Raw genomic sequence first — 10,257 nt, 5'->3', positions numbered from 1 at the left:
AAACTTATGCCTTTCCAATTGTGCAAGTCTTCTTTAGTGTCCAGCAGTAATGTTTCCAGAATTGTTCCAAATAGATCATGAATATTTTTTATTAAATTTATTTTATTTCCTTCTCTTAAGGTCTAGTCACACATCTTGGTTCTCCAGTGACCATAATTACAAAAACTGTAAAGGCTCCTTATTGGTTTTTCTGTTTCTAAATTTATTTATTTTTGTATGTATGTATGTATGTTTGGCTGCGTTGGGTCTTCGTTGCTGCACGTGGGCTTTCTCTTGTTGCAGCGAGTGGGGGCTACTCTTCCTTGAGGTGTGCGGGCTTCTCATTGCAGTGTCTTCTCTTGTTGCAGAGCACGGGCTCTAGGTGCGTGGGCTTCAGTTGTTGTGGTGTGTGGGCTTCAGTAGATGTGGCACGCGGGCTCAGTAGTTGTAGTTCGCAGGTTCTAGAGCACAGGCTCAGTAGTTGTGGCTTAGTTGCTCCACGGCACGTGGGATCTTCCCGGACCAGGGCTTGAACACGTGTCCCCTGCATTGGCAGGCGGATTCTTAACCACTGCGCCAACAGGGAAGTCCAGGTTTTTCTGTTTTTATATAAGCAACCTTTATGAGACTTAATTATGTCAGTATAAATTTCTCAATATGAGAATAGCTGGCAGGAGCTAATTTCCTTATCTTAGAAAGTGAGGAGTTAACAGAGATTCTCTGAACTTGACATTTTCCGTATATTACTTAACTAACTAATCCTTTGTAACTTATAGTTTAAATCTTAACACCTGACAACATGTATGAACCTTGAAAATATTATCCTAAATGAGATAAGCCAGACACAGAAGGCCGCATATTGTATGATTCCATTTATATGACATGTACAGTATAGGCAGATCTAAAGAGATAGAAAGTACCTTAATGGTTGCCAGGGGCTGGAGGGTGGGGGGGAATGGGGAGTGACTTCTAAGGGTATAGAGGGGGTTTTTTTGGGGAGAATGAAAATATTATGGAAATAGTGGTGATGGCTGTGCAACTTTGTGACTAAAAAACCCACTGAATTATATATATGCTTTTTCAAAGGGTGCATGTTATAGAATGTGAATTATATCTTAATACAGAAAATTTATGAGGGGAAAAAAAGACCCAGCCCAAATAACCACATCCTCCCATAAATTCTTTTTTGTTCCTCTTGGCTGAAAATATTGTCCCCTCTGAACTCCCCTAGCTTGTCATCTGTTATCTGCTATTGAATTCTTCCATCCCTTCCCAGTAGATACTAAGCATCTGAGAGCAAAGATTATGTCCTCTTAATCTCTGCAGCCTCACATTTTTATCCCATGTTACACACCTATTTAGTATTCATGAAATAAATTTTGGGTTTAAGAATAAAGTTGTAAATTAGCAAGTTACAAGAAACCCCTCTTCTATCTGAATTTACTTCAATAAAAAGTTATAAATAATTGCGACACAAATAACAAAAAGTATATTAGAGCTTTGCTTCTGTTTTAGGGGAATAAAATTAGTGCCTTACGCTTATTCTTCCCCAAGCTTTCAACCTCAGAACGTGAGGCCCCATAGGAGGGACTTACCTGGGTTTTGTGTTTACCCCCGCAGGGGTTGAGGGCTTTTGTATTTTGCTCTCAGGAGCTCCATATTGTTGCTGTGAGTTCATCTGAAAATAGTTCTCCTCTAGACTTAATGGTGAAACTATACCCCAAATACTGTTTGTTTTCATGAGCCAAAAACATGGCCGAAAATTGAGCCATAAGAATGACTCGTGACTAGGCAAGTATGGTGTGAGAGCATAAATCAGGTGTTAGTTATCTATCTAGCTACCAGTTTTATGGGAAGGACACAAACCCAAGAAATGTTAAGGAAGAGTAGAATTAGAAAGATTATTTTAACAAAGGCATTTCGGGGAAACTCCTTTATATGCCTATTCTATTTAAATGATTAATTGACTAAGTATCAGGAAATGCTTTCTAATTATGCCTTTGTGGCCTGTGGTGTAGCTTTTCTTTGGAACCTTTTCAAATTAGAACTGAGTCATTAAGCCAGGAATTTAATTTAGGAAACAACTTGCCCACAGTGTGCTCTGACTTTTGTTGGTGGAGCTGCTGTGCAAAGAATAAGTAAAGGATATTCCTGTCACTGACCAGTACTTTACCGATTGTATAAACATTCCTATATTGTTAGTAGGACCAGTTACTCATTTGCCGGTTGACATAATTATAAAAGAAATGAATTTTCATTCCTCAGAGTAACTCTCATGTTCACCATGGTACACCGCACACTACTTCAGAGGAGCTGACTTGTGCTCTAGGTTGCTAGGAGATACGAGGTTCATTAACCTGTTTTATCTCCTCTGCTCTGTGTTTTTATTTGATTTACGCTTTGATCCTACCTAAGCTATTTGACATGCTTGTGATATATTCAGTCTGTTCAGTGTGGTTGGTGTAGTCATTAACAGGAATAGAATTTTGAAAATTTCCTCATCTCAAATTAACATTTTTTCTGTGGTATCTCATTGTGAGTGGTGATAGGATACTTTATGACTTTCATTTTATTTGTGCCTTTTAAATTTCTCCTGAGATTTATATTCTTTGAAAAAGATGGAAATTTAAAAAATTTTAATGATTATGTGAGATTTCGTTCTGGAGTGGTTTTCTTTTTTTTTTCCAGAATAGGACATAAAATTATTCAAGATTTTAGTGTTTTATTCTGTATTAGTATTTTATATTAATAAAGGTTTTATTGATATGCCTAATATTAATATAAAAGATAATTTATATAAATTTTATTATAACATAAATATTAATGTAACCATTATATTTATATATTTTTTTTCTTTTTTAAAATATTTATTTATTTATTTTTGCTGCGTTCGGTCTTCGTTTCCGTGTGAGGGCTTTCTTTAGTTGCGGCAAGTGGGGGCCACTCTTTATCGCAGTGCGCACGCGCAGGCCTCTCACTGTCGCGGCCTCTCTTGTTGTGGAGCACAGGCTCCAGACGCTCAGGCTCAGTAATTGTGGCTCACGGGCCCAGTTGCTCTGCGGCATGTGGGATCCTCCCAGACCAGGGCTCGAAACCGTGTCCCCTGCATTGGCAGGCAGACTCTCAACCACTGTGCCACCAGGGAAGCCCCATATTTTTATTTTTAAATAAAGCCTTAGATTTTTTTGTTTGCTTGTTTCTCTCTCTGTCTCTCTATTTCTCTTAAGATCTATGAGGGAGTCAAAGAGTATCCTCTAATGGGCTAGCTTTTATAAAACTCATTTTTTCTCATTATAAAATAGGCTTGTACAGAATTTGGAATGCGTCAAAGTAAGACAAAGAAAATAAAAAATTTCTGCCTGAGTTCAATCAAGTTTTAGAGATCACTACAAGTTCTGATAGGCTTTGCACATAATAAAGGATGTCTACTCCTTTTAGGGAGGCTCTCTGGTTTCCCAGGACTTTGACCTCCACTACTGCATTTGCTTTACCTCCTTCGCAGCTGGGTGGCATGGTGGCTAAGAGCTTTGCCTCTGGAGTTAAACTTCTGGGGTAGAATAGCTCATCCACCACTTGGCAGCTGGGCAACCTTGGGCAGGTTACTTGCCCGGCAAAAATACTGTGAGGCATACGTGAAATGTCCTTGTTGGTACCTCTTCCCTCATAATAAGGGAAGGTGAGTTCATTTAGCATTAAAATTATAAAGTAAACTATAAAATATATATGTATCCTGAGAGAAATCATGCTCTTTTAAGTACTGACTAGTATTAATTATCTCTTGATTCTCTTATAACCTTCTTTTTTTTTGAGAATCAAATTTTTACTCCTTTAGTAAAAGTCATCAGCTTTATTATAAATGTACTGCATTAAATCTGGAGACCATTTTAAGGAAGCTTCATTTTTTTTAAGGTGCCAAATGGTCTTTGTTGATATATATACATCTGACACAGAAAGTACTTTGCCCTTACGATTCTGTTTGTAAACCTGCTTAAAATATCCTCTCATCTCTGAAGCTGAGGATATAGTGTGGGTGGCTCTAGAACTGGAATGCTTTCCTTTGGAGAAATACCCGTAGCAAGTGGCAGCCTAGGTTGGTTCATTTGGTCAGTATTTAAAGTTTAAGTAGAAGCAGCATCGTATAGCAGAGAGAGCCAAAGATTTGAATCGTAGGAGCTGGATTAGTCATAGTTTAGCCTTTTGATGCAAATGCTATCTCAGCAGGTTACATGACCTCTGAGCCCTGGTTTCATAATCCATTCACTGGGCACAGTAACGTCTACCTCAGAGTAATGAAGACTCAATGAGGTATCTGTGAAAATGCCTTGGAAACTGTCAGCACTGTACAGATACTTCACTGCAAGGGTTTTTGTACTCTCTTAGCCTGATTATAACCCTACACGTTACCTTCAGAAACCCAGATATACTGTGCTTCTAATCAGAATAAGTCTTCAGTTTGTACCTACTGTGAAACAGGCTTTGTACTAGAGCTGCTCTATTCAACAATGATACAAGCACACAAGTCATTTTAAATTTCCTAGTAGCCTCATTTAAAAAGGTAACAACAAACAGGTGATTAACTTTAATAATGTATTTAACTCAGTGTATCCCAAATATTATTTCAGCTTGTAATCAGTATAAAAATCATTAATGGGATTTTTTTTGTTTTTGATACTAAGTCCTTGAAATGAGGAGTAGGTTTCAGTCTTACGGCACATCTCAATGCAGACTGACCACAGTACAAGTGCTCAGCGCGCACATGCGGCATCTGTCACCTTCTCGGTGTTGAGGTTGCAGTAGTGAACGAGACACAGCAGCAGCTCCTTTTCCTCAGGAAGGTTCCTCTAGCAGAGACAGACAGTACACGAATGAGCAAGATAGTAGTGAAACATGCCGTAAAGAAAATATAGCAGCCACGGGGGCATGACTGGGAGGGTCACATTAGCTAGGATGGCCACGGAAGATCTTGGAGGTGTTGAGCTGAAGGATTAAAAAGGCGGAGCCAATCATGTGAAAATATGAGCGACATTACTTCTATTCAGTGGGAACTGCAAATGTGAGGCCCTGGCATGGGATGATTTGGCTGTGTTTAGTGAACTAAATGGTATGGCTGGATTACAGTGAGTAGGAAAGTGTGGGATGGGATGAGAGGAGATTGGAGAGGTTGGCGGGCTCTGGACTAAACAGAGACTTAAAGGTCCTGATAAGAAAAAGAATACCTCATTTGTTATATATATAATTCGGTGGACCAGAAGACCAAACTTTGAAATATATATACATAGGTATATTTATGGATATATTTAATATAGACCTATGTGTGATTTAGGGAGAAAATCTTTTAGGCACTTTGCTTCCCTTAACAATCGTCGTCTCAGAATACAAAGGAACTCTGGTGTTTAACTTTTTTTTTTTTTTTAAACATCTTTATTGGGGTATAATTGCTTTACAATGGTGTGTTAGCTTCCGCTTTATAACAAAGTGAATCAGCCATACACATACATATGTTCCCATATGTCCCCCCTCTTGCGTCTCCCTCCCTCCCACTCTCCCCATCCCACCCTTCCAGGCTGTCACAAAGCACCGAGCTAATATCCCTGTGCCTTGCGGCTTGCTTCCCCCCAGCTATCTACCTTACTACGTTTGTTAGTGTGTATATGTCCATGACTCTCTCTCGCCCTGTCAAAACTCACCCTTCCCCCTCCCCATATCCTCAAGTCCGTTCTCCAGTAGGTCTGCGTCTTTATTCCTGTCTTACCCCTAGGTTCTTCATGACATTTTTTTTCCCTTAAATTCCATTGGTGTTTAACTTAGTATAAAGTTCTTGTCTATAATTGGTTTATAAACAAAATGCCTTTGAGGTGTGACTTTAAAAAATGTTAAAACAGTGGAGCTACTACTGACTTTCTTTTTAAAAAAAAACTTTTTTGCAGACATGTGCATTGCTATCGCAATTTCTCTTCTCATGATCCTGATCTGTGCAATGGCTACTTACGGAGCATACAAGGTAAGCAGCTTAGAAAATAAGGTCCTGGGCCTTTTCCTTGGTCCCTTACACATGTATCTGTGCAGCTATCTGTAAGGAGTGGGGAATGATTGTTCTCAGTTTCCTGTAAGAATCTTTAAAAGTTTAAATCTCTTGCTAATGTTACGTGGAAAACCAGTGTTACAGTCTCAGAAGTGTTCACTGAGGCTTGCTGGTTCGCTGCTTTTGTTTGGTTTAGCAAGTTGCCATCATGACCTGCTTTAATGAATTTCTACTCCCCCGTTTCCCTTCAGATTAAGAAAAGATTTCTCTGAATTCAAAAAATATTGTTTTGTAATATTGAACATATTAAATATTAACATCCTGTCCTGTCTTATGTTTAGCAACACGCGGCCTGGATCATCCCATTCTTCTGTTACCAGATCTTTGATTTTGCCCTGAACACCTTGGTTGCAGTCACTGTGCTTGTTTATCCAAACTCCATCCAGGAATACATACGACAGCTGGTATGTGACCTTTATAATTACTAACTATGTTTCTTCGTGAGGGAGACCTGGTTAAGATAGAAATACAAAAGACGTAGAGATAAACATACATATACATATTAATTTGTGGCGTTTTAACTTGCATCTGAGTTACTGATGAGAGATTTTTGAATAAAGATAAGATTTTTTATCTCTTAGAATGCTTTTTGGGAAAACATAACCCCCTGAGGTAGATAAGTTGGTGATGATGGTATTAGAGGTGCCTACCTGATTTACAAGCTACTTACTAATTGTCTTATTTTTGTAAAATGCAATTTGCTCAATTAGCAGAGGATGATAGCCTTTTGCCTCTGCCGGGTATGGGAAAAGTGGAACTCTACTATGTACTGTTTCCTGAACTTATTTGACCATAGAACCCCTTTCTTCTTCTTCAAACTTCTTTTTTTTTTTAAATTAATTAATTAATTAATTAATTTATTTTTGGCTGAGTTGGGTCTTCGTTGCTGCACGCAGGCTTTCTGTAGTTGCGGTGAGCGGGGGCTACTCTTCGTTGCAGTGCGCGGGCTTCTCATTGCAGTGGCTTCTCTTGTTGCAGAGCACGGGCTCTAAGCATGCGGGCTTCAGTAGTTGTGGCTCACGGGCTCTAGAGCGCAGGCTCAGTTGTTGTGGCGTATGGGCTTAGTTGCTCCGCGGCATGTGGGATCTTCTTGGACCAGGGCTCAAACCTGTGTCCCCTGCATTAGCAGGTGGATTCTTAACCACTGTGCCACCAGGGAAGCCCCAAACTTCTTTCTGGGGCTGGTTTTCTACAATATTAAATGTCCTTTGTGACCATATGAGTGAATATTGGTGGCTGGCTATTAAGAAGCTCATGGAGGGTGTGAGATTAGAGTACTTCTGTGCCTTCACATTTTTTTAATCATTGTGTTTTAAATTATGTACCTTAAAATTTAATTTCTTCAAAATCTTAGAATGCTTTAAATGGAGAGAATAGTATGCTCAGTCTTTAGTTTTCATAGTAGTTTCTGAGGACTTCCCTGGTGGTGTAGTGGTTAAGAATCCGCCTGCCAATGCAGGGGACACGGGTTCGAGCCCTGGTCCGGGAAGATTCCACATGCTGCGGAGCATCTAAGCCTGTGCGCCACAACTACTGAATCTGGCGCACCTAGAGCCCATGCTCTGCAACAAATGAAGCCACCGCAATGAGAAGCCCACATACTGCAACAAAGAGTAGTCCCCGCTCACCACAACTAGAGAAAAAGCCTCCGCACAGCAACGAAGACCCAATGCAGCCATAAATAAATAAACAAACAAATAAATAAATAAATATATTTCCTTTAAAAAAAACAGTAGTTTCTGAGCATGGGGGAAGGAACAGGGTTTTTCTGGGACGGAGATACAGACTGGGGGTTTGATGTGAAAATGGAGGTCAAGAAGTTCAGTGGAAAAGAGGAATGGAGGGGATGGAGCCAGGTAGGAAGTGTGGCCACAGGAGTTTGTGATCTTTTGGCAGTTGGCCCAGATCACGTGACTAGTACTCAACAGACCTAGTATGAAAAGCCTCCATCCAGTGTGTTGCTCCTTAAAAGTATGAGGTTGTCATTGTTGTAAGAAAATAGCTTCTTTTTGTTTCTTAGAAATAGATCTATGTTTTCATAGAGTGTAGTATCAAGAAAATTTTGGTGTTATTTCCCACGTGCTAATTTTATGTATCATCTCTTGTGATAACAGCTAAGTGTTTCTGCATGAGGGGGTTTATATGTGATGAACAGGTTGTAGAACTACCTCTGTCTTTAAGGACTTGAATTCTACTCTGTAATCATGATCTGGCACTGAGCTCCTAAAATCATCCTGGAATTGTGGAGGAAACATGGTCTCCACGGAGCCCATCACATGAGGGGGCCAGGAGAGGGTGGGATGGAGTAAGGGGACACCAAGGCAAGTCACATGCCAATTTTGACTACTTGAAGAGTCATATATTGTGTGCTCCATCCCATGTATTTGGAGATTTATAAGGAGGAGAAAGGGTAATGTGCAGGCCAGAGTCTAGAACACTCAGGATACTACCAAGACCTCCTGTTCCACCTGCATTGTTTAGTCACTCTGTACCCAGTGGTAAAGTCATAGTATTGGTGGGGCTCACAATAATCCTATGAGTTTAAAAACTCACTCTCTACTTTTATTTATAATTATAAACCAAATAATACAAGTAGGCATCTTCTGCATGTTCGACTTGAAGATCAGTCTGGGCTGGAAGAGCGAGGCCTGCAGGTCATCACAGTGCCTAAGAGACAGCACTGAAAGGGGACATTAAATTTCCACTGCTATTGCCCCTCCTGCTGACAAGTTGAGATACACAGTGAACCTGGGGAGGCTTGTCTGAGAAGGCTGCTAGAGAGCACCACTTAATCCTAGCGCCAGTTCTTTTTATGTGGAGTCTTGTAAAACACAGTTCAAGTAAGTTATGTGTGTGTTTTTACAGGTCTTAAGTGGATGTAGAAACCACGTTCACTTTTCTGGGGGAAAGAGTGTGAAGATCTTTGTGGAAAGGCTCATATATTTCCACTGTAATAACGGTTGTTTTTTATTTTTTTCCACATTCCTGGAAACAATATGATTTTGTGTTGGTCTTGTAAATAACATCAGTTTGTTTGGGTTTTGTTTGTTTTTTTTTTTTTTTTCGGTATGCGGGCCTCTCACTGTTACGGCCTCTCCCGTTGCGGAGCACAGGCTCAGCGGCCATGGCTCAGGGGCCCAGCCGCTCCGCGGTACGTGGGATCTTCCCGGACCGGGACACGAACCCGTGTCCCCTGCATCAGTAGGCAGACTCTCAACCACTGCGCCACCAGGGAAGCCCCATTTTGTTTTATTTTTGCCCTTTGAGGTCAGTACTACAGACAGCCTTTTTAGGCTCCAAGGGCAGGGGCCAGTTTGATGAGCTGATCACAAAAAGTGACTTAGATTTTATTACTTAGGTATTTTGCCAGAGTGAAAGGAGACTCTGAAAACCACTAGGCGAGGCTCATCCTGGGGAGGAGGAGCCAGGCACGAGTCACGAGTTTTCTCCTTTGTTATGTCTGGGAATCCTGCTCACGTGGGATCCAGACACATACTAGTGGGTGATAAGGGGAGATGAAGGGTGACCGCACACAGGGCTGCCTTCTGTGCACACTGTGTAAGCCGTTTGCAATGAGAGCTTCGATCAGTGCTGAGCACGAGATTCGCGGTGACATCCTGTCATTCCCGTGAACCATAGTAGCAGATTTCAGTCCTCCTAAAAGGGTTTCTTTTGACCTGGTAGTTAATCATTATGGTCAGATGGTAGGACTTGTGTTTTTTTGTTTTTCGTTTTAATTCAAGTACAATTGATTTACAATGTTGTGTTCATTTCTGCTGGACAGCAAAGTGATTGTTATACATGTATATACATATTCTTTTTCATATTCTTTTTCGATTATTATCACAGGATATTGAATGTATTTCCCTGTGCTATACAGTAGGACCTTGTTTATCCATTCTATATAATAGTTTTGATTTTTTTTTTAGATGCTGTAAAAACCTACTAATATAAAGGTTCTGCTCTTTGAGGAGAAGTAGCATCAGCAAAAATGCTCTATATTAAGAAGGCACTATTTTAATAGGGTTCTCCAACCCTTGCCCTACACAAGCCCATTAGAATGGTCCAGAATTTGCAGAAAATCCAAATTTTGAGGCGTTGTAAAGACCATTGACTTCTAACTTTCTATATGGTTGGAGGGCAGAATTAGATCTTTACGTCTCATGAATCTTCCACTGAATTTTCTTTCTTTCTTT

The 10,257-nt window shown here is 40.2% G+C and overlaps 1 protein-coding gene across 2 annotated transcripts in view; it reads left to right on the top strand.

The window, feature by feature from the left end:
* Nucleotides 1–10,257, top strand: part of LAPTM4B (lysosomal protein transmembrane 4 beta) — a 71,229-nt gene that overhangs the window by 32,664 nt on the left and 28,308 nt on the right. For both annotated transcript variants that reach the window (XM_024756628.1, XM_024756629.1), the window contains exons 3-4: nucleotides 5,907–5,980; nucleotides 6,343–6,465. In XM_024756628.1, the coding sequence (XP_024612396.1) occupies nucleotides 5,907–5,980; nucleotides 6,343–6,465 (197 nt within the window). The remainder of the gene's footprint in view (nucleotides 1–5,906; nucleotides 5,981–6,342; nucleotides 6,466–10,257) is intronic.

This window comes from Neophocaena asiaeorientalis, unplaced genomic scaffold (genome assembly GCF_003031525.2).
Source record: "Neophocaena asiaeorientalis asiaeorientalis breed wild unplaced genomic scaffold, Neophocaena_asiaeorientalis_V1.1 scaffold29, whole genome shotgun sequence".
Classification (NCBI taxonomy): domain Eukaryota; kingdom Metazoa; phylum Chordata; class Mammalia; order Artiodactyla; family Phocoenidae; genus Neophocaena; species Neophocaena asiaeorientalis.
The sequence above is the reverse complement of the archived record's forward strand: the minus strand, read 5'-3'. Positions and strand labels throughout refer to the sequence as shown.